Source organism: Lepidochelys olivacea (genome assembly GCF_965140295.1).
Source record: "Lepidochelys olivacea isolate rLepOli2 genome assembly, chromosome: 3".
Lineage (NCBI taxonomy): Eukaryota > Metazoa > Chordata > Testudines > Cheloniidae > Lepidochelys > Lepidochelys olivacea.
Window position 1 is genome coordinate 138,849,621 of NC_140413.1, and position 25,161 is coordinate 138,874,781.

A 25,161-nucleotide genomic window follows, 5' to 3' on the forward strand; every position below is an offset into this window, starting at 1 on the left:
CTGGGCTCTGACCCCTTTTTCTTGTACTGATTATGTCCCCAGCCTAAAGTCAGCTAAGTAGATTTTTTTTCTTCTTCTCTGACTTAACAAAGAAAGAAGCCTTGATGTGAAATTGACAACAGTGTGAAACTAAGGCTTCTTGTAGACTATTTTTCTGGCAAAAGCAATACCTAGATATCATAGAGCATAATCAGCTATGTCTGATATGAGCACATAGACTAACTGGTATAATTGCGGCATAAAACTGGCAATTTAAAATAACGTATAATAGCTTGTAGGTGACTAAGATCTCTAAATGAAGCAGGATGCTCCTCAACTAAAACCATTTAGGAAACTTGTGAAGGATTTGTGGAAGGTAGATATGGAAAAGCCTTTTTAGGCCATCTGGTCCATTTCCCTGCCTGTTCAGGGTTTAGTCCCTACAGTATATTTTCTAACTTTTTAGCTTTAAAAGTTCTCTTAAGACTGGAGTTCACCTATCTAAAGCGATCTCTCTCTCAAAAATGGTAAAGATATTTATATAGTGAAGATAACAAATATAGTACCAATAAAAGAAACCTGCTCTAGTGGATTTTCAGAGCCCTTTGCTCTTTCTGTTTCCATGAAGATCTGTCTACAAGTTCTCCCCAGTCTGGACAAAAAGAGCTATTTTTTTATACTACAATCTCTACCCAATTTTTCCACCATGCTTTGCCACTAGGAGGTATAAGATTTTATATTAATGAGGGAAGAGGAGAGTTTCAGAGCATTCTACTTCAGGAACTCCAACCCCAGGGCTAAATCCAGAGATAGCAAGATAGCTTCTGTCCAGGCACCACACTTCTTCCCTTCTGGCTGCCACTTTCCTCTCAGCAGCACTGCTCACCAGTGCATGAAGTGTATCTAGTCAAAAGGGGTCACAGACCCGACAAAAAACATGTCTACAACTTGAGCTAGGTTGCAGACAAGCATGTGTTTCAGTTTTGCCTGGGAGAAACTTCTGATTGACTGCTCTCTCCATTTCCCTGCCTCCTGGGCTAGAGCAGCCAATTGGAGCTGCTGTGGGAAGGAGGCAGAGCTCTTTACTTCCTCCCCTCAGGAGCAGACATCATTCGTAGGGGAGCAGGGAGAGGGAGCAAAAAGAGTGCAGCAGCTCATAGTTGCTCTGCTTGCTTCCCTCCTGTGAACAAGGGATCCCTGCCTCCCCTTTGCAACCCCTGGCGTGGGATGGGGGGGAGAGAACTGCATTGCAGCTCCCCACTCCTCTGGGACTGGGGAGAGGCAGGAGAAGAGCCCCAGGAGGTGTAGAAGGAGTAGAATGAAGCTTGGGTCGAGAGAACAGATGGGGGACAGAATTGATTGGGGGGCTGGAGGGAGCAAATCACAAGGGCAGAATTGATGGGGGATGCGCGGACAGGCAGATCTCATGTGACTTTCGTTTCTGTAGAAAAATATAGACCACTCACTTTTTTCCAAACTATTCTGCTACTGGTAGCAGAAAGGAAGGTGTCTTATAATTGCAACACCATTGTATATAAGTCTGGTTTTTGCTCTACAATGGGTCAACCCATATCTTAAAGACAGTAGATATTTGATACTTAGCCACCCCCTGCACCCCACCCCCGAAAACAACCTTTTGGTCCTTTATAGTCTAAAAATGATAACTTAACTCTTTCTAAATATTTTGATAATTCTCCATTAGACACAAGTTGAGTGCTTATCTAGAATATCACATAAACGTAATCTTATGGGGCAGGGCATTTTATTTAAAGGTGACCACCCAAATGGAATGAATCATTTTGTTGAAGATGATTTATCCTAAGTTAACCTATTTCAGGAGGTGGAATGACTTTGCATTAAGTATTAAACTGCCTTCACAACTAAATACTTGGTCATCAAGAACTTTTGAATTTCCTGTGCCTTAGAATTTCTGACTCTGTTATTGACTCATTTGGTCCATCTCTATCCCAACTAACAAATTATCCCTCAATCAAAATTATAGATCCTTTTGGGACATAGTGTACTTTCCCAAGTACTACTAGCTAAACTATAAAATAATTTTGGCAGTTCTTGGATTCTAAAGACAGATCATGAAATACAAATCTATTGATGCATTTTCCAGCAATATCAATAAAAAACATAGCTTTGATGATCTCACATTATCTGACGCATTTTGCCCCATGCAGTAACCTTTTACTACTTTAAAAGATTATAAATCTGATTTATGGAGCATCTCCCCAGAATATAGTGCACTGAGGATGCACATTCTTCCTGGCTCAGATGAGGAGTCTTGTTTATAATACTTTGCACCAACCTTTGGTAGCAACAAGTGACTAAGGGAAAAAAAGTTAAGAGTTGTAGCACTGTGGCAAACAGAAGCTTCAGATCTTGAGACTTAAAAAAACAAACTTCTGACATCTTGAAAGGTTAGCATGTCATCACTGTATTTGAAGAAGTGATCCACAAAACAGTTGTAAATGGCAAGGGATTTCTTTAGCACTCCTATAAGTTTATATCCAAATAGCTTTTTGTCAAGAAACATATTCTTTAGTCTGGCCAAAACAGTCCCTTGAAATTCAGGGAAGGATGGTCATTGGATTGAACAGCTTGTTTGAGGATGGGTTATGTCTGCTGAGTAGAGGTTCCCCACTTGTGGGATCAGCCCCTGCGGCTGATGGAAGATCTCTCTGGGGAGGGAAACAGTTCCAGCTGCGTGTGACCAGCAACAAAGATGGTGAGGAAAATAAACTCAATGGATGCCCCCACAGCTGCCCCTGTATGATTGTCTCTCATAAGATGGGTGATGTGCTGTCGGTGAGTGGATAAGCAGCTAGAGAGTCCAGCAGAGACTGGAGGAGAGGAGAGGGGCGTGTGTGTGTGTGTGTGTGTGTGTATGTGTGCGCACATGCATAGATGGGTTTACCAGACTCTTGTGCTCACTGCAGAAACTCTCCCAATCAGGGAGGATGAAGTGGGAAAGCACTATGTGACTAGTGGCTCTTTTTAAGCCGCTTGCTTGACTTCTAATCATGTTCCTCATTCAGCTGCTCAACCAGGAGACACCAAGAGGTTCCTGCTCCCTTCACTCCTTGCATGGATACCTCTGGTAAGTGGAGACGGGAGTGTGTGTGTGTGGAAACCACCAGCATATCTATTGGGACAGTTTGTCCCCTCAGAAAGCATGGTTACTACTGTGTAGATTGCAGAATATTCCCCTGGAAGCAAGGTATAAAAGCCATGCTCAGAGTGGTCACCTAGATTTAATCGTCTGGTACTGGACTAAGGATGGAGTGAGACCGGCTGTCTTTTTGGAAAGAAAATATTCCATTGCTGATCTAACGGTTGCAACAGCCTTACCGATGAGGTCTTTCAGAGCAAGTACCTCTTCTGTGTCCTCAACAAATGGAGCTAGATTTGGCATTCGGAGATTGAAAGGATTTTACTTTTCCAAAAATAGTGTTTCTCAGTGGCTCTGGAACAGTTTTTGGCTTGGCAATGCTGAGCTGCACCCCTCTTAGCCCTGTCTGTGCCCCCACACCACCCCCTAGAGCTGGGGCGGGGAGTAGGACCATGGCTCCGGGAGGGGGGACATGGATAGGGGTAAGGAGGATGTAGTCACAGCTGGGGTGGGTATGGAGCCACAGGCATGGGGCTGGCGGCTGGTGGCCGGGATGCCAGGCGCAAAACATGGGGGTGCTGCAGCGCACCCTCCACAACTCTGCTTCCCACAAATATGGTGTTTAGGTGTGAACTAAAGAGCCCTAGAAACTAAAACAACAGATCTACAGCTGTGCCACAGGCAGCCCAGTAGCAATTCAAGCTTCTCCACAGCACCATGCCAATGTCCATCAATCCCAACCTGGAAATGATTACCTCCAATTGCTCTGTACTCTGCCGAGTGAGACACTGTAACTTTAGTGTTGTGTTTTTAACTATTAAACCCCGTTTTGCCTTCCTCATGAACAGAATAAAGCCAAGTTTTGCTAAAAAAAAATACAGATGTTTACACTCTAACTTTAGATCAAATAGATTATGTCAAAGTTGGTCTACTCAACCCTGGGGCTGTGGGAGCGTGAGTATTTATACCCAGGTGTACAGCTTTCTTTTTAGATTTAATAACAACTGCCCTGCTTAGTCAAAAATTGACAGAAAGGAAAGAAGCACTCAATGTGACTCGGTGGATTGCACAGACCCAACAACAGCCGCTACTGGAAGATTCACAGGAATGATTGAAATCCAAAGCCCTCGCTTAGCTAGCAACAACAGCAGCATCATAGCCAGGCAGGTAGCCTCCTTGCAGATGGCAACTATCTGGATTAATATCTAGTGTGGGCCTTAAGGTTCTCTGGCTGGATGTTCAGTTTATGTCCATCACTGAAGATCTGTCTGTAAAGATGGATCTAACCTTCCTAAAGTATAATCTCAGGATGTTATAGAATGTATCTAATTGGGTCTTTATTTTTAGATACTCAGCAAAAGTCTTGCTCTTATTTTCACAGTAATTTCCAATTTCAGAAGTAACTATATATTTCCTTAATTAGGGCTAGCGTCCACTCTTCAGGTTTTAGTCTCATTTTCTGTATAGCTTATAAAGTTTGTTGAGAAATTCTTGCAAATATTTCATGTTTTACAAGTCTAGAAGGCAAATGGATCAAACTTGTCTTTTATACTTTTTAAGAGAATACGTTAAAGATGCCCCTTTAGAATCTTTTACTTCCACAAGCTGATTCCCCAAGAAAATTGGGGATTGGAAAACAGCAGTCGATGAGAGATTACTTCTTCTCCCATGTTGTCAGTACCTGAATGTTGCAATTGATCTATTGGTTTCTGCTAATGCCAGGATTTGTAAGGGGCCTTAAATGGAAAAATAAAAGCAAGTAATACAGACAAGTCAGAAATAAGGGGGGCCAGCATCCTGAAGTGTCCCTTTTCAGCCACTAGATGGCAATTATGTATCTTAACATGAGAAGTGCAGAGAATTTGCAGGTGTTTCCCAGCAGAACTCTTAAGGTACTTCTCAATGTGAATAAATATATATTTATCTGATTCAGACAATAGTGTGTGGGTTAGCACTGTAGCCTTGGAAAAAACAACAGCATCTAGTGTGTGTAACCCGACTAAGACCTAAATGGGAATTGGAACATTTCTCAAAGTTTAAGAATAAACTAAGTCCTAAAAAATAAAAACTCCGAAGACTTTAAATCTTTTGAGAGCTCTACCTTGTTGCCCACCCTCGTTCTGCACCACTCCCGGAAGTGGCTGGCACATCCCTGCAGCCCCAAAGGGGGAGCGGGGGTCTCCACATGCTGCCCTGCCCTGAGCAACGACTCCACAGCTCCCATTGATTGGGAACTGTGGCCAATGGGAACTGCAGGGGTGGTGCCTGTGGGCAGTGATGCGTGGAGACCACCACCTGGGGCTGTCAGAGGGGTGTGCGGTTTGCTTTTGGGAGCCACCCTAGGTAAGCGCCGCCCCCCTCCCACACCCCAACCCCCTGCTCCAGCCCAGAGCCCACAGCCAAATTCCATCCCAAAGCCCAAACCCTCACCCCTCCAGCACCCAAACTCCCTACCTGAGCCTGCACCCCAACCCCCAGCCCAGAGCTTGCACCCAGCACCCAAACTCCCTCCCAGAGCCTTAGGCAGGTGTGTGTGGGGGGGGGGCGGCAGGAATTGGACCCAGTCTGGGCACCACCACCACCAAAAATTATACAAACCTGATGCCCATCTAGAACCATTTCTGGCCATTTAATAGAGATAATTGGAGTACAAATAGTGGACTCAATTTTTCTTTTCTTTTCCCTCCCTTTTTCCATTTGTCCACTATTTAAAAAAAAAAAACCAAGGAGGGGTGGGAAACAAACAATGAAAAATTATTCAGTTTCAAAAAAAGCATTTTTTGACCGAACAGATGTTTAAAAAAATTCAGCAGATTAACTGAATGAGGGCACAGTTGCTTCTCAATAGTTGAATTGTTAGGAGAGGCAAGGCAGGGTTAGAGAAAAGTGAGTTTTGTTACCCACAGTTTTGGGGATTGTTGATTTCTCCATCATGGCTTTGCCCCTCTTGCCATTGTATAGAACAAGGAAGATTTTTAGGAAGGTAGAGGGAATGGTAATGCTGCCCTGCTGAGGGAGAGTTAGGAATGCATCATATAATTAGGTCCATGCCAGTAGGATTCAAAATACAATTTTTGTGCGCCTGACATTTCCTTTTATGCTGTTTGGAGAGTTTGTCTCCTAAACAATGAATGAATGCATTCTGCATTAGGGTTGGTTGAAAATTTTCTGACGGAAGGTTTTTTTTTTTTTCTTTCCCCCCCAACCTCCCCAAGCTGAAAATGCCAATTCTACAAAATCAAAACATACTGCGGGAAAGTATCTAGTTTGATGAATTTTTGTTTTGAAAAAATCTCAAAGAATTTTGTTTCAATAATGTTGAAACATTTCATTTTGAGTTGATTTTGTTTTGACTTTCTTATTTTGAAACTACTCTTTTGTTTCAACTCTTTTTATATTTTTTATAATATAATATGGAAGTTTAAATGTAATTTGGTCAAGTGTTTGCTGATGCACAGTTATCTGTCCCCTCCACACACACCCCCAATGAGCTGCTCATAACATTTTCAGATTCTTGTAACTTTTTTTTTTTTGATGCAGAGCTCATAAATATGGGGAATTTGAGCAGTGAGTTGGACTGTGTGCGCACGGTGGACGGGTTGGAGAAGTGCAGGAAGTGTGGATGTGGGGAGGGTGGAGGATAGAGGCTCTGCCCCTTTTCCAGTTTGCCCCATAGGGCATATGTGCTCATTGTGATTGCCCCCCAAATGAAATATTTTGAAATTGTGTTTCTCACAAAATACAGTTACTTTTTTGTTCCAATTCAGAACAAAAGCCAAATTTCAAAATCTTGGAATTTCCTGTGGGACGAAAATTGGAGTTTTGCTCAGCTCTACATAGTCTGTACATTCCTGTCTATTGCAACATGTATTAATCACTGACACTATTAATAAGTGAAAGCAATATTTTTCAAATTACATTTCTAAATGAAGAAAACCAGTAAGAGCTTCCCATAGAGAAACTGTAAACTGTTAAACTGCTGATCTAAATGTGGACCTTCTCACTTGTTGGAAAGACGAGTTGAAATGAAAGGAGCTAGTATATGTTCACCACTGCCATTTAAAAAATGTTTTAGCATAGTGATCTATATGAAGTCCTCTGTATTCAATTATAGCTATGATTACCTTTACAAAAGCAATCTATTGGTTTTTTGAATGAATCATAAAAAATAAGTTTTTTGTTATAGCAATTGCATACACCTAATTTGAGGAACCAGTAAATTCTAGGGTAAAAACATTCACGTTTTAACGAAAGTTCCATAAAATGCTCTTCAAAGAATGCTTGTTCCCTGAAAGAAAATTCTTCTGAGCACGTTTCTCTGGAAGAACAACCTGAACTGATCTCTGAATCTGGCTGCTACTCTCACCTAGTTTAACAGGTTTCAGAGTAACAGCCGTGTTAGTCTGTATTCGCAAAAAGAAAAGGAGTACTTGTGGCACCTTAGAGTCTCTGATAGTGTGGCTGATGTTATTAGGCCCTGTGATGGTGTCCCCTGAATAGATATGTGGACATAGTTGGCAACGGGCTTTGTTGCAAGGATAAGTTCCTGGGTTAGTGGTTCTGTTGTGTGGTATGTGGTTGTTGGTGAGTATTTGCTTCAGGTTGCAGGGCTGTCTGTAGGCAAGGACTGGCCTGTCTCCCAAGGCCTGTAGAGCCAGAAGAGTTCCCAGAAGTTACCTACTACAGGACAGGCCTAACAAAGAAAATAACAGAACGCCACTAACCGTCACCTTCAGCCCCCAACTAAAACCCCTCTAACGCATTATTAAGGATCTACAACCTATCCTAAAGGATGACCCAGCACTCTCACAAATATTGGGAGACAGGCCAGTCCTTGCCTACAGACAGCCCCACAACCTGAAGCTAATACTCACCAACAACCACATACCACACAACAGAACCACTAACCCAGGAACTTATCCTTGCAACAAAGCCCGTTGCCAACTGTGTCCACATATCTATTCAGGGGACACCATCACAGGGCCTAATAACATCAGCCACACTATCAGAGGCTCGTTCACCTGCACATCCACCAATGTGATATATGCCATCATGTGCCAGCAATGCCCCTCTGCCATGTACATTGGTCAAACTGGACAGTCTCTACGTAAAAGAATAAATGGACACAAATCAGATGTCAAGAATTATAACATTCATAAACCAGTCGGAGAACACTTCAATCTCTCTGGTCACGCAATCACAGACATGAAGGTCGCTATCTTAAAACAAAAAAACTTCAAATCCAGACTCCAGCGAGAAACTGCTGAATTGGAATTCATTTGCAAATTGGATACTATTAATTTAGGCTTAAATAGAGACTGGGAGTGGCTAAGTCATTATGCAAGGTAGCCTGTTTCCTCTTGTTTTTTCCTACCCCCTCCCCCAGATGTTCTGGTTTAACTTGGATTTAAACTTGGAGAGTGGTCAGTTTGGATGAGCTATTACCAGCAGGAGAGTGAGTTTGTGTGTGTATGGGGGTGGGGGGGATGTGAGAAAACCTGGATTTGTGCAGGAAATAGCCCAACTTGATTGTCATGCACATTGTGTAAAGAGTTGTCACTTTGGATGGGCTATCACCAGCAGGAGAGTGAATTTGTGGGGGGGGGGGGGTGGAGGGTGAGAAAACCTGGATTTGTGCTGGAAATGGCCCACCTGATGATCACTTTAGATAAGCTATTACCAGCAGGACAGTGGGGTGGGAGGAGGTATTGTTTCATATTCTCTGTGTATATATAAAGTCTGCTGCAGTTTCCACGGTATGCATCCGATGAAGTGAGCTGTAGCTCACGAAAGCTTATGCTCAAATAAATTGGTTAGTCTCTAAGGTGCCACAAGTACTCCTTTTCTAGTTTAACAGGATAGCCTAGAGCCAAATTTGGCCCAGAAGTGGGGCGCCTGATTCTTCTCTTGCCTGTATCAGTCTTCCACAGGGGTAACTTCATTTACGTTGTTGAAGATTCTAATGATTTCTGCCTAGCCATTTTCTTTGTAAAAATAAGTGCCTCACTAAATTTTAAGACGAATACAAATTATTTCATTGACTTACTGAGAAAAATCTAATAGGAAATGGTATTTAATTTATCCATGTCCATCCCCTTGGCATATTTTCAACCTATACATTGAACTACAGAGTGAGAACCTAAAAGGAAGATTGACTAGTTGGTTTCATTTGTTTATAGTTAAATTCTAGTCTGTTTGTATTGTCCCAGATTAGAATTGCAAAATGTAAGCAAGGTAAATAGTTTAATAGAAAACCCACTTAAATGGTCTTTTCATTTTAATAATTAAGCTGTTCATTGTAAGATAAGAGAACTTGTATGTAAAATATTTTCATTTAAATTAGCTTGACGGTATCCTTTTGAATATGCACATTGGTATAAAAACGACACCTAAAAAACTGGTAGGCTTTACCTTGCATGTAGCTGTATATTGAATAATATAACTAACTTCTACCTTTGATAATTTACCTTTCCCTTTAAAATGGCAAGTAAGGCTCTTTCAGACCCTCACACCAAAAAACTTTTGAGCCCCCATGGAGACCTAAATAAGGCTCATTTTCTTTGAATGACCTCATGGTCAATGATGCAAGACATATGGAGGCCTCTCTTTTCACTTCTAATATTGCCTTCCACCTCATCCTCTTCTTAGAATTGTTAGAGATACCTACCATCAACTCATCCTCAGATTTGGTGATGGACAAATTTGCAGAGACATTGGAATCAGGGAACCAATTCTGCTCCACCAACCTTTGTCTACCTCTGGTTTTTCATAATATCAGGCTCACACTTCAGGGGTGTGAGAGAGTACCAAACCTCTCCTATATGGAAGGATAACCACATCACTGTAAATATTTCTTGATGCCTACTCCTGATGCATAAGAATTTTCTAACATGTTATGCCCCAAGTACCTTCCCATCTGACCTTTCCAGGCCACCAAACTCGTGGAGTGTCCCTCAGTGACTAAGGCTGTCCTGCCTGAGCCTGCTGACAACAAGCCTGAGACAATGGCCCCTTTTGGGGACTTCCTATGATTCTGTGGTCTCAGCAACATCCCTGAAGACCGGAAATTGCATATCCTCTTGAGCTTTCTATAGAGTTCTTGGCTCTGGTGTCTGAATGTCATAAACTCTGGTCAGTTACCCAACATGAGGGAAAGTCAACTCTTCAAACTCCTCAACAATTTCTTCTGCAACTCAATGCTGGAGCTCCAGGAGGAGAAATTAAAGCAGGGTAGTGGGCTCCCCACATGTAGGCTGTCTCAACCCACCCAGTTTAGAAGAAGAGGCTCTAGTCATTAATGGCTAGGAAAATCATTCCTAACAGAAAATAAATTAATCTGTGGATAGTAAGTCCATATATTAAAAGCAATACAAGAAACATGCCTGTACTATTCTTAATACATACAAAATGGAATAACCCTCCACAAACTGAGCTACAAAGTCTATTTTGCCAGTCTTTGGTCTATTTTTAGGTAGGCCAACATCTTCAGAAGGGGGCTGCCTAAAATAGAACCAAAGACGGGCAAAAGAGACTATCTGTGTGTAGCCCAACTTGTGGAGGGTCATCTCTTTTGTCAAGTGTGCCAAAATGTTAATGTCTATGGCAGCTCAAACTCTGCTATATTTCCATTCCCAGGGCAGGGTGGGTATGTTCTAACATTCTTATGATAAAAGCTTAGCCAAAATTTCTGGACTTCCCTAACCTAAAAACTCAATCTACATACCTACCTACATAGGACAAATTTACATAAAAGAAGCAAAGAAGGAAGATGACTTATGTAAATCACTGATTGAAATGGTCACCTCATAACAAGCAGGAAAGAAAACCAACAGGCCATATCTCCTGACCTTTTAAGAAGTCCTTCATCCTCAATCCATCTGCTCCACTAAGAGGCAGGACTACTGCACATTCACAGAGTGTTGGCAGAGGTAAGCATGGTATTGTTGCTTCATAAGCTAGAAGACTTAAGCTTTTCTAGCTCTATTGTGCCAGCCCCCTCTTTGGTCACTAGTAGAGCATCTGAGCTGGCAACAGTGAGCAATCTAAGGTTCTATGTTCAAATCTAGTACAGACTATCCTCTCCTTCCCCCACACCCATCTCATGTATGCACTCCCTTCTCATTGGAGTGGGTGACAAAGCAACTAAGGCAGTTTCCAGGACAATTAGGAACATATAGAAAAGGTGGGCACGCTGCTGTGTTTCTAAGTCCACTGGTAGATCCCACCCTGTTTTCAAAACTCTTTACCAGCACCCAACTATATCAGATGAGCAGCCTCAAAGACTTAAGTTCTTCTTTATAAAGGATACTTCTTAGCAAAACCAAACCTAAGCAAAAACCCTCATTGGCATTCCTGTTCACTAACATTGCAAAAAACATTCCTTGTGCTATCTTGCAAAGGAGTACCATATCAGTGGAAGGTGGTAATGCTTGGCTTGTGTGTTGTCTCCGGGATGCTTAACGTGGTGGGGAGACAACTGATTCATCTAAGGTGTCTGGGGTTTAAAACAAACTAATTTGAGGTTCTTGATTGTAGCAGGGTTAGGAAAAATCCTAAAAGGACATTTCATTCACAATTAGTCAGAAGTTTAGGAGTGCTATTGGATTCCTCACTGATGCTAAGCTATTTTGCTTCATAAGCTAAACATCTGCAGGTAATGCTTTCAGCCATCTCTGGTTGGCTAAAGACTTTGTCCCGTCTTGGTAAATCATGATATGACCTCCGTTATTCATGCCTTTCCACCTAGCTGGAATATGGCATTGTGATATGCCTCGGCGTGAACCATCTTGTGCTTAGAAAACTCCAACCAATAGAGAGCTCTGCAACTCGTCTCCTCACCAACATGGGTTACGATGATCCCACTCCTGTTCTCCACTCTCCACACTGACTTTCCATAGAACATTGAGACACAGTCAAGGTCTCAGTTTTTATCTTCAAAATGCTCAATGGCCTGGGACTAAGATTGCCTAGTGCTCTGGGATGAAGACTGTGGTCAACAAAATCACTCCTCTGGTAGTAAAGAACAAAGGTAAAGCTCATATGTGCCAGAGACAGCTTTTTTTGGCGGGGTGAGCCTGAGACTGTGGAATGACCTCCAACAGGAGCTAAGAACCATCACAAACCTCACCTCCTTTGGCTACAAAGGTCAGGTGGATTTCTTTGACCTTGCTTTCTCTAACAAACACATCTATGTTGCTATATTTACAAACAAAATCCTACCACAACTAAATTCTCCAATATTCACTCTACTCCCCCTTGGGAAAGGATGGGAGAACAAAACATGACATGCTAAGCTTGTTGCTTAATATACTACTGGAAGGTGCTCAGATACTAATGTGATAAACATGAGATAAGAACCTACATAGAATAGAGCATTCATGCAGTGTGGGGCTTATTTTGCTAATCACTGTTTAGGGTATAGCACTTGTCATATGTCACTGAGAATAAATAAATTCAAACTTCTCTGTTTGGAAGGCTACCTTTTGGTGCTTGTACATACAGCCTCTATCAGTCAGCACCATTATATCTTGTCTCACTAAACGAGGGGGAACAAGGCCAAAAAGGAGTATGTTCTGATTGTTAAACATGTTTCAGAGACAGAAGAATGTAGTAGCAATTCCCTGTCCAGCAAACCACCTTGAAACTCAGGTTTTCGTTTGTTACATCTGGGAACTGCAGGGGTCACTCTATTGAGAGCTCCTTGAATTGCAAGACTGAATTTCTTCACAAGGTTCACACACAGTGGGCAGGGATACTTTCTGTATCCTGTATAGGTCCTTTCGGTTCCTATAGTATATGATACCTGTTTTTATTCCCACCCCCTTTCAGTACAGGTAAATGCTGTGGAGAGGCCAGAAACGCACATCTATCCATAGTTCCACATAAACCTCTAGTTCTTGCTAGATTTCCGTGTAGTCTTGGGAAAATTAAACACAACGACACACACAATGGGGAACTGGAGGGAGAGCCCTACAATTACAAGTCTTTGATGAAATGTCTGCTGTCAGGAAACTTTTAAAAATACAGGATTCAAAATCAGAAAGCACAAAAGAAAAACTATAATGCAATTTTATAAGCAATTCATTCTGTCAGCAACATTAGAACCAAAATTATTTTTGAGGAATTAAGTTTTAAGTAACTGATTGATCTAACTACTGAAGTAGCAGAGTAAATCTTCCACTGTTATTAGAACATTTACCTGTGTGCTAGTCTCTGTTTTTCCCAGGAATAACCAAAGCCTGGAGAGTATGTTCTACTCCTCAGAGTATCTCCCTTCCCAAACCTGTGGAATGCTAATATATTAGGAGAAGAAAGATATTGTCTAGAAATTTGAGCAAGAGACTGGGAATCAGGCTTTCAGACAGTGACTTTTCCTGAAGCCAAGGGCAAAGTAGTCAGTTTCTAACTCACTGTCTCCAGCTGTAAAATAAGAATGAATATATATATATATATATATAAAATGTGTGTGTCACAAGGTGAGTGGGAGGATTAATTAAATAATATTTTGTAAGATGTTCTGAATATGAAAACAATTCAGTAAATGCCCAGTAGTAGTGTATCTCATTTAATAGCGTTCAACAACTCCAGCTGCAGCACTGGAGACTTAGCTGCTAAATACCATGTCTCCTTTCTTTATGCTGGGGCTGCAGGGCTCTCAGAATAGATGTTAAAACTTGTTAACCTTGGACCATTAGGGATCTGAGAAGTTATCAATTTTTCCTAACTGAAAGGACTAAAATGCATTGTAACCTTAAGCTGTGCTGTACTGTCACAGATAAGCAAGACCCGCAAGCCTGTCTTCTGTTTTGCCTGGAAAAAATTATTATTCTGTGGACAGAATGGTTAAAAAGAGTGCCTTCTTCCTGCAAACCTAGTAGAACCAATACAATAAAGTTCTGGATAAAATCCCAAATGAAAAATGTCGGCTTAGTGTCTAATTATGGATCTCACTCAGAGTCAACTTCATCTGGAACATGAAGTAACAAACTGCTGGAGAGTCTGAGGTGGACAAATGCAGCTTGGCGGCTTTTAGTCTCTGACACTAGAAACCTGTTAATTTCCAAAAGTAGAAAGTAATGTGTCTTTATTCTTGAAATATTACAGATTATCTTTGATTTAAGAATGGTAGTTTATATTCAGAGGCTAAAGGTACATTATTTTCTCTCCCTCCAATTCTATATCTCAGGGAATGTATATTAATGTGCATACATACTTATTTTCTTCTTCCCTATTCTTGAATCATACATAACCCATTTTTCCTGGATAAAGTGAGGCTTAAGCTTCCACCTTTCTTTCTTCCTTTACAGAAAGAAGACTCCCTCAAAGTACCCATGTCCTGGGTAAGAAGTCTAAGCAAGACAGAGGTCCCTCAAACATCTTTTTAAGCCACACAGTTTTTTGCTGTGGAGTTGTCCTTTGGACTTTAATGTGGACCTTTCTCATGATCAGTCTTTTACCTGGGCAAACCTTTCAGGTTCCTGGGAAGTGGCTTTCGTCTGTGTTTACATGTGCAGCAGAAAAATGTCTTCCTTTTCTGTTTCCGTGAACATTTAAAGTTTCATCAACCAATGCTTCTAATCTTTCTTGCCACTGAGGGATATTAAGAGCTTGCTGTGACTTACGGAAATCTTGGTTTAACTTCAGTGTATCTCATTCATAATTGTTTTGCTGAGGGAAGGCAAACCCAAGGCATGAGGGAAGAACTCAAGTCTTTTTGCTGGGGGAAGGAGGGTTAAAGGAGCTTTGGGCTGTCATCTTAATGGGCAAGGTAAAAAGTCTTTATTTACTTCAAACATACAGAAATGGCCAGTTCTAAAAGCAAAGGTGGTTTGATTTAACCTTTCTATGAATTATTGGACATAGAAATTAATGTAGTTATACTTTAGTTGTACTGAGCAGATCCTGATTATTTTTTTTAACTTACAGCAAAAGAACTGAAGGGAAGAGATCAATGATCATAACCAGACAAAATACATTGGCATTTCAAATTTGGGGCACCCTTTATGTGCCCCATATTTAAATGATCCCTAAGCATTTGGAATTTTTGGTTAGTATGAATGTTACAAAATTGAAAGGTATGAATGATTCAATGTTTTCTCTCTGGCTGAACTCACAGAAAGAATTCCAGTTTCCCCAATGAGGTTTTTAGATTTGATAAACTAAATTAATCTTTTAAGGACATTCTAGGAGATGTTTCAAAAACCAAATCAGTTTGTGTGTGGAAGGTCATTGTCTTGTTTTTCTTGAAACAATCCTTTCATCGCCTGAAAAAATTAACTGAGGCAAGATGTCCCAGCTTGAGACCAATCTTGGAAAACATTTGGGTGTTAAAGTAAATGATTCCAAATACTATATAGTCAAAGCATAAAAATACTGTTTTCCTCAATAAATATAATTGGTATAAGTCTCTTTGGACACACAAATGTTTTCCAAGATTTGTCTCAAGCTAGGACATCTTTTCTCAGTTAATTTTTTCAGGCATCTCTGAGACCCTGATAGACTGAAACATTAAGAACTTGACAAGAAATCCACTCCCTCCTTCCTTATTATGTAACCTCCTATCTCAAAAGACTGCTAAAATAAACTACAAAATGATGGAATGCAGTTCTGCTTCACCTTCATGTGAAGACCACCTCCACTGAGCTACCCATTTTTGTTTGCCTTTGGAGTAATTGCTTAACACATCTCTTAATTGCCCTATGACTTTTTTTTTTAAATGTGATCATGAAGCTTTAAAATTCCTATTTTCTTGCAATGGATTTTCAGCCCCATAGGATGAATTCCACTGTGTAACACTGAGTTCCAGTGCCTTCCTGCAGGTCAAGACGAATTTTAAGTTTCAAGGACTATATTTTGTTCATGGATATGGTAACATGTTAAAAAGCAGACTAAGTGGCCCTTTGTTCTGAATTAATATTAACAGTGGTAATTCTTCACCAACAGATTAATCATTGCCATATTAAATATTCTTAGAGCATTAGCTTCAAGTAAAATGGATCAAATTAATCTCTGGTGTAATTCTATTGACTTAAATAGGTTTATGGCAGGGATGTAATTTCTCCTTTAGATACAAATTAGAAGGCTATATCTTTAATTTTTTTTTATTATTTAAACATTATAAAAAAGTTAAAAGTGGCAGCCCGTGGCTGAAAGTGGATGGTCATATTTCTCAAGTGAATTCTGAAGAGTTGATGTTTGAATTTGTATAGGTATTTTGCATGTATAAATAGTCCTAGTACATATGTATTTTATTTTTATTTTTGAGAAATTGATCTTAATGTACAAACACCAGAATAATGGGGATGGATGAAGTTTTGTAATATTCTTTTCATCATACTTACACATTCTAATCCAAAATGTTTGTCCTTTATATTATAATAAAGTTTTTCAACAAAAATGTTGCTAATAAAATGGATTGAATTTTAATGGGATGTATAATAAAAAAGGTACCAGCAGAATATCCTGTAACTGAAGCTGAAGCAATAGGCAAAGCTATCTTTTAGCCTTTCTTTCCAGGTTACTGTTTAAAGCACTATGTAGTTATTGGCTGAGCAGCCAGTAACTAGCACCCACCTCTAGACAAATATATGGCCACCCAGTCCCTGCTTTAACTTGTTACCTACACATTAAAATCTGATAGGGAGAACCGTTTGCCAGTATTCATAATTTTAGATCCAAATGACTCTTCAGACTTTCTGTGAGACCGAGCATTGTAACTTGATGTAAATTGCTTCGAGTTGAGAGCAATCTGAGTTAGTCGCTTGTTACTATTTCATTTTAGTGAATGCTTTAGGAGACCTGGGAAATCCCAAGATAAACACATGCCTGAAATGTTGTGTTCAGAAAACAACTCGGTAGAAACTATTTTAGTATGCTATGAATATATCATTACTGGTAGTGAGAACTTTGCTTACAACAAAGAAAGCTGTTTTTTAAAATATATTCTTGTGTCATGTATGAGATGACAAGCATAATCTTCAGGACTGGGAGACAAGTAAAGGCTATTACTCTGTTAGATATTGGGCATTCATTTACAGATGCTTCTATGGTACTCCTCACCATTGTGTCTGAGGTCAGTAACTCTCAAATGTTCTTGGATGAAGCCTGAATTTCACCTATGAGGCTTACCATTTTACAGAAGGGAGACAAAAGGCACAAAAAGGTTGTAACTTGCCGAAGGTCACCAAGGAAATCTGTAGCAGAGAATGGAAAAATAAACCCCACATCTCCTGAATGTGTGCAGAACAGACTGTAAAACACAATCTACCTTACTGACTCCCTGTTGTTGTTCTGTTGTCCCAGTCAAGAGAGGATACCATTAAAAAAATCCTTAACATTTAATGAAGTACAGCAGAGGGGAAAAAAATATTCAACTTTAGCATTCCTGTTCCCTTAAATCTCTATCTGGGAACATTTGTATTGAAATGCTTCAGAATTTCTGATGTATCTATTGCCTGATTAGCTTCTTGAATTGCGGTCCTGATAAAGCACCAGTCATTACTATTCACTATCCCTGGGCTACATTGTTTCCTTGTGATGCGTTTTGATAAAGCACATCTCCATTTAAACAGAACACACTCCATTACTGGTATTTATTTAGGAACATAGGAATTGGCATATTGAATAGTCCATATATTCCAGTAATCTGTTTCCAACAGTACTAGATGCTTCAGAGGAAACTGCAAGAAGCTTCAAAGTTGGCAATTAGGGAATAACCGTCTCATAAAGGAAGCTTCTCCCTAATCCCTCTTTGTTAGTGGTTCTTTTATGCCCTTAAACATAGCAGTTTTGATGCTTTCTGAACTTGGGGAGAAGAAGTAGCTCCTAATTTTGTCTTATTTCTTGTCATTTTTCTTTCCAATTAGTTATGGTTCTACTAGTTCAAATACTATGCTGTGTAGCTTACTGTATTCAACATGCAGGACTTTCTGCCATCATAACTTTGCCATGTACACCAATATGATTGCATTCTTTTAAAAATTGGTTCCATATTGTTTTCTTTTATCCATTCTTGGGTGAATAAGGCCTGGGCTAGTTTAGCATGTATTCAAATGTAACATTTGGTCATTCACCCGGTCTATCATGTACAGTAATAGTGTACTAAAGAAATACTTAAAATGTTTTCAGTCATTACTGAAAATTTGTGCAAATTTAAGTATTTGTATAACTCTTCTATTACATCTAACCATAAAAAGAGAGTTGCAGTACTTTTAATCCACTGCTCTGCGGTTCTTTGTCCATCTTTGGAAAGCAGTACTATAGACAGGAGAATAACATCACAATATAAAGAACACACATGCTGATGAAGTCATTATAATCACTAATTATAGTGTGAGTGCCTAAACTAATTTCCATAGTAGGTTGTACCTGGGAATATGGTGTCTCCATTCTTACAGAGTGTAGAAGCAAATTGCTTTCTCTAGCAGTGGATGGTGCTAATCCCTATTTAGCTTCACTGCCCATGTGTGCTGATAACGGTTATCTCCTCTTTCTGTGTGTTGATTTATTTTTTCTTTTTGAAGGATGATTTCGAGTTGAAATCTGAGGAGCGTGCTAATGTAATTCAGCAGCTGGAACAAACCATCGAGGATCTGAGGACCAAAATTGCAGAACTGGAGAAACAGTTCCCAGCCCCAACGGAGGTACAGATTCCTTGCAGAGACCAAGAGAGTGAGAGTGGACATCCAGTTTGTGGGGAACGTGGTAATGTGGATCTTCAAACAGATGAAGAGAATGTTCTACCCAAAACAGTTTTACAAGTAAAATCAGTACAAACTTCACCAGTAGAAGATAGTTTTACACACTCAAAGCCTTCAGCCAACGCACTGCCACAGTCTCCTCCCCACCTGGAAGGGGATAAAATTGAACTGCCATCTCAGCCGTTGCCAACTTTTGAACTACATCCCACATATTGTTCTGAAGTATCTTTAATTCTGTCACCAAAACTAATCTCGACGCAGCTCGATGAAAGTCAGTCCACAGAAAGTACATCACAGCCACCTCGTGCAGGACCTGACACGGATCTATCCTCTTCTTTGTTTCAAGAAGCGACTGTATCGCCAGCTCCCCATCAGTCTCGAAGTACTGAGAGTGTGACTTGCAGTGATTGTTTCCCTTCTGTATCCTCTGAACCCACTTGTAGCATCCCACCCCTACTGCCTGGCACAGAACTATCTGTTCCCCTGCCTGGAGCAGGACGCTCTTCCTTCACATCACACTTGCCTGGTGCAGGTGTCCCATCCCCACCACCTTTGCCTGGTTCAGGATTTTTCTTGCCTTTGGCTGGCACAGCAGTGCCACCCCTGGGCTCCTCGTTGCCTGGCATAAGTATGCCACCTCCTCTACCCCCACCTTTGCCTGATGGAGCGATGCCACTGCCTCCCGCTCCCCCATTTCTTCCATGTGCGGGAATCCCACCTCCAGCCCCTCCTCTGCCTGGGGCAGGAATACCTCCGGCCCCTCCTCTGCCTGGGGCGGGAATGCCCCCCCCTCCCCCGCCCCCTCCTTTGCCTAGTGCAAGAATCCCATGCCCACCTCCTTTGCCTGGTATGGGAATGCCTCCCCCACCCTCACCCCCTCCTCTGCCTGGTGCAAGTATCCCATGCCCACCTCCTTTGCCTGGTGCAGGAATGCCGCCCCCTCCCCCACCACTGCCTGGTGCAGGAATGCCGCCCCCTCCCCCACCACTGCCTGGTGCAAGTATCCCATGCCCACCTCCTTTGCCTGGTGTAGGAATGCCGCCCCCTCCCCCCCCACTGCCTGGTGTAGGAATGCCGCCCCCTCCCCCCCCACTGCCTGGTGTAGGAATGCCGCCCCCTCCCCCCCCACTGCCTGGTGTAGGAATGCCGCCCCCTGCCCCTCCGCCGCCACCACCTGGGGCAGCTCTTTCTCTTCCACCACCAGCCCAGGGAGGCTTCTTGCCAACTTTCGGCCTTCCACAAGTCTGTGGGGTTCTTCCTCCTCCATTACCAGTTGGTTTATTTGTACTGGGGATGAATCAGGATAAAGGGAGCAGGAAACATGCAATAGAACCTTCTCGACCCATGAAGCCTCTTTATTGGACAAGAATTCAGCTTCATAGTAAAAGGTAAAATATGTACAACGTGAAGATGGAGAATTTGTTTTTGTTCCAAGCATGTTTCAATAACATGGGGTGAAATTAACTAAGTGCTTTAGTGTCTTGTAAATAGTTCTTTACAACATACACATTTTCATATAATTGCAATTTTAATTTTAACTGCCATTTAAATAAAATGCTCATTGCATTTAGCATTTTGTATGTTAAAATTAAACTTAAACTGCTTATTACCCATGAAAGCTATTTTACAAAGGTAATATTTCAATACTGTCTTTATGAACTACAGAAAGCATATTAGTAAGAAGTGCTATTTCCCCCCCCCCCTTTTTTATATAGAACAGGTCAGTGCAGAGGGGGAAAAATGTATATATTTGCGCTGTTTGAGAAATCTTTTAAAGAACCATTTTCTGGATAACTTTGGGCCTGATCCTATGAGGTTCTGTGGACCCTCAGCTCTCAATATGTGATACGTGTCAGGCATTTTGTGATTCAAATGTAAGTTGCTTGTACCTTTTTCCCTTTCCACCAGCACCAAGGTCCTGTCTCAAGCAACTTGCAAACTCAGGTAGTTTCTGAGTTTCCAAATGAATCCATGATATGCGTACACTCGCTCCCCATGTCTCCTACCTTATGATGTAAAAGGCCCACTTGCCTGTGACCCTCGTTGCTTGACGCTGCTCTGGCTGACATCAGATTTGTTGTTAATGTATTTCTCTGTTTTGCAGAATGCCCATTGAAATACTGATTTCATACTCATAGGGAAATACTAATTTTGATTTCAGTAATATTCTTCTCTCCCTGCCTATCATTTTCTTCACCTTCATACTTTTTGTCCCTTAATAGTGGGTTTATCTTTTCTCAGCCCAAGCTTATTTCCAGTTCTGGTGGTTTTTTTATATACTGAGCTAGCGATAACGCAAACTGTGTGGCCCATGTGCATAGAAAGCAGTTTGAAGCATACTGGGGTGTGGAGGACTTCAGATCCAAAATATAGTCTATTAAACTCCTGCTAATCCTGAAAGTAGCAGTCACTCAAAAATAATATTAACATTATTTTTCTTCATTCCACCATTTGTGACTATATTTAGTTTGACATTGCTCTACATAGGTCTTTTGCTTAACTTTAGAGATTCTAATGCTTCACTTGTGTGGGAAAAAATTGAAGAGCCTTCTATAGATTATCATGAGTTTGAAGAACTGTTTTCCAAAACCGCTGTTAAAGAGAGGAAGAAACCAATTTCAGACACCATCACAAAGACAAAGGCTAAACAAGTGAGTACTCTTCATTTCCCATGCTTTTGGGTCGGTATCTATCTACGCATACCTGGGCTGCAATAGGAAGCTGTGATGTATGGGGTTTGTTTGTTTGTGTGGTTGTTTGTTTTTCAAACTATTGTTCTGCATGCTGTTTACAAATATATAAAAAAGGAGAGTATGGGTAATCATTTTAGAAGCTAGCTACATTTACTAACTTCCTCTGTAGTCAAATGAAGCTATGTCCCTGTATTAATTGCTTTTAAAATCTTTACATGGTGTCTGGAAGTGGCTAGAATAAACCTAAAATAATAGCCAGAAACAAACCTCATAACTTTTATCCTGTGTCTGGGGGGAAAATAAGATATGCAAATATGATTAAATTGTACATTATAGTTGTGGTTGTTCCAGAGTACAGTTGACAGCTGTGTTTACTTACACACTTGTGAACTACACATACACATATGAAAGTTAATGGAACTAACCATTCTGACATCAAAAACTCAGTGATTTCAAGGTTTAAACTAAGTTATGTTCCTAAAAGCATAGTTCTTCCTTTCCATTAAAATAGTGAGTTTCTGGGGAAAAAAAAAAAATTCTAACAGCACAGGTGAAATTTCAAGTATATGTATCTATCTATATATAGTATCTAACATTAATATATGTGTATGTGTGCACAATATATAGTTTGCAATTTGTTCTTATTAAGTATTTTAAAGTAAATATAATGGGTAAGGCTGGTAAGAATTCAGTGACTTATCTGACAATCAATGCTTGAAAGTTTCTGTCCATCCAAGTTCTTCTACCATAAAAATAACCACAGTAACGGAGCTTATAGTATGTGTATCTGTTTATATAGTACATGCACATGAATGCATAATAAAAAATGAAAAAGCAAAATGGAAAAAATACATTGATCAAAAAACTTCTTGAAATTGAAAGAATTGTAGTACACTGGGAAAAATCCGGACCATTATAAATGTAAAGATTACTAAGCAGGTTAAGCCTTGGTACGTAAGCTATTGCAGCCTCACATCTACATGAGCATAAAGAGAGTTCTGAATAGTTAGTTGCTCAAAATAAATTACCTTCCAATCAGTCTTTCTTTTGTTGTTGGTAGTCTGATAATCAGACGGACACAGGAATGACACACAGGAACATGCTCTTAATCAGAATTTTCAAATGAGCAGTCGAAACACTCATTCAAACTTGTCATTGGCTTGCAGGTATGGTGGTGGTTTCTCTATGGTGGTTATGGTTCTCATGTGTCCATATACAGGGCAATACAGTATAGGAATTTTCCAAACCCAGACTGCTTTTTATAACAGTCCTCTTCAATATCTCAGTGCCATAGATTTGGCAATGTTTAGTGATAATCTTTACACAGACATTATTTGACTAGGTATTGTTCCTTTAGTGCTACGTAACATTTAAAAAGTTGGTCTGTCATTTGGCCAGCCATTCAAGCATGTGATATCTTCTGATTGTGTGTCAGCATCCAGGGATGAGGAGCAGCAGAACTGACAGTATAATTGGGATTGTTACATTGAGTAGCCTGTGCAAAATAGTCTTCTCAAGTGACCCTGTGCAGCCAGCCTATTTCAGTCTGTAGTTTTCACACAGTTCTAATGAAGGTAGCCTGAACAATTTATAGTATTAGGGCCTATGTTGGTCTTCTCCTGTCCTCAAAATAGTTTTGATTTGTACCCCTTGCCAATTATTATGAGTTTTTTCTCAAATAGTCTGTTAGTTCTTCATTAGTGCAACTGACTTAGACACCGGTAAGGTACGTGGCCAATTATTTATTTTTTTCCTGAATGACTGTGCGCACACACAATGTCACAGAAGAGCAGGAAAATGAAAAAGTTCAGTGGCTGAAATTTTGTTGAAATAAAGCCTTTTTTGTTCTACTTTTGTAGCAATATTTATCTGCCCCATTTACATGTGATTCATAGTTTTATAGATGGTTTATAAAGGTTTGTTTTTCAAGGTGCTTTATAAACAATTCCCCTCCCATTGCATGTGTATACTGACTGGATGACATGTAGGAATTTTTGGCATCTCATGATTCATTGTAGGAACCAGACTAGAAATGTTCATAGTAGTGGCAAATATTTATGAAAAATTCCCTAACAATGCCACATATACACAATGGAAGTTCTGGTTTTCTTAAATCCTTTAAAGTAACTTTAGAATTCTTATGTTCTGGCATCTTCTTAACTGTTTGATTACAGTTTCCTACACAGTACGTTACCTTCACAGTAATAAAGTGGCTGTGCTGTCCATCTGCATGATTTACATTATAAGAAATATAATTTATATAAGTTTATAAGCTTTTAATGTTCTGTGACTGTATTAGTGGATTTTTTTCCCCTTTGCATTTGGCTTTTTTGACTTTTACAGCAATTCTTTAACAAAAAAGGGAAGAAAAATGTGTCACTTTGTTCACTGTATGGAGTTTGCCTTGCTTTCCTGTGATTAAATTATTGTATTTGTTGCTCAAAGTGAACATGTGTTCGCACAAGCTGAGCCTTGCAATGGTTTTTATCTCCAGCTAGCAAATGAAACAGCAACACATCTCTAAGAATACAGGCTTGTCTAAACAGAACTTTAGTGCATAGTAGCAAGCCGGGGCGTGAAGCTACAGCACACTAGCTTGCCACAGAGTAATATCTCATGTGGGTGGGGCTGCAGTGCGCTATGAATTCTGTAGTTCATGCCATGGAACTTTTCATGCACTGTAGCATGGGATATTGCTGTGTGGCAAGGCGATGCACTGTAAATTCAGACTTTGGCGTGCCATGCACTATTGTCCCATGTGGTCATGTCCACATGCAAGACCGGCTCCAGGCACCAGCAAAGCAAGCACATGCTCGGGGCAGCACAATTCCAGGGGCGGCGTTCCGGCCCCCCTTCTGGGTTTTTTTGGGGTGTTTTTTTTTTGTTTGTTTTTTGCTTGGGCAGTTGCGCTCTTGGAGCTTGGGGCAGCAAAAAACCTGGAGCCGGCCCTGTCCACATGTGCGACATAAACAGAATAAATAAAGTGGTGTGAAAAGGGAGATTAAATAATTCAATAGAAAGGGTTTTGTTTTGTTTTGTTTTAAATGAAAGAAACCAGGAATAGCTGTGGGGTTAGTTTAGTTTGCTATGTCCTCTTTGTTCCATAAAGCAGCACACATTTGTCAGCACAGCACAACTGGCTGCAAATTTCAAGTGGAGAATTTTACTTGTTCAGGACAACTGTCTGCTAGCTGAAGGCTGGCAGAGACAGGGTAGTCTGCTCCACCCACCCTCTGTCCACCTGTCCTCGGCACAAGAGGTAGGGAAGGAGGCAGACTGGGGCCCGGGAAGAATATGGTGGAGAAAGAGTTGAGTATGCTAATCCTCCCGTTACCGGGAGCAGATATTGGAAGATCAGGGCACTGCGGCTGGATCCACTCTTCAGTGCATCTGAGTGCAGCTTGTTCACGGAGGAGAATCCATCCCAGTATGTATATTTCCCCACCATGAAACTTTGTTCTTTTATATCCTACATATTGTATGTTGCTGCTATTATTTAATCCTTTATTTGAATTTCAAAAATGTAACTATAGACATCCATTCTATACCCTGGGTGCCTAATCTCATAAGATACAACCTGCTAAATAATACAGAAAGTTTCTGTTAATATAAAACCAGCTCAGTCTTCAGAATAGCTGCAGAAAAGGAGAGATGCTAATCTGTGATGAGTTCC

The 25,161-nt window shown here is 40.6% G+C and overlaps 1 protein-coding gene across 1 annotated transcript in view; it reads left to right on the plus strand.

Moving 5' to 3' along the window:
• The window catches only part of FMN2 (formin 2), a 246,456-nt gene that overhangs the window by 69,469 nt on the left and 151,826 nt on the right, over positions 1 to 25,161 (plus strand). The window contains exons 5-6 of the mRNA XM_084623958.1: positions 18,619 to 20,183; positions 21,302 to 21,446. Of these exons, the coding sequence (XP_084480084.1) occupies positions 18,619 to 20,183; positions 21,302 to 21,446 (1,710 nt within the window). The remainder of the gene's footprint in view (positions 1 to 18,618; positions 20,184 to 21,301; positions 21,447 to 25,161) is intronic.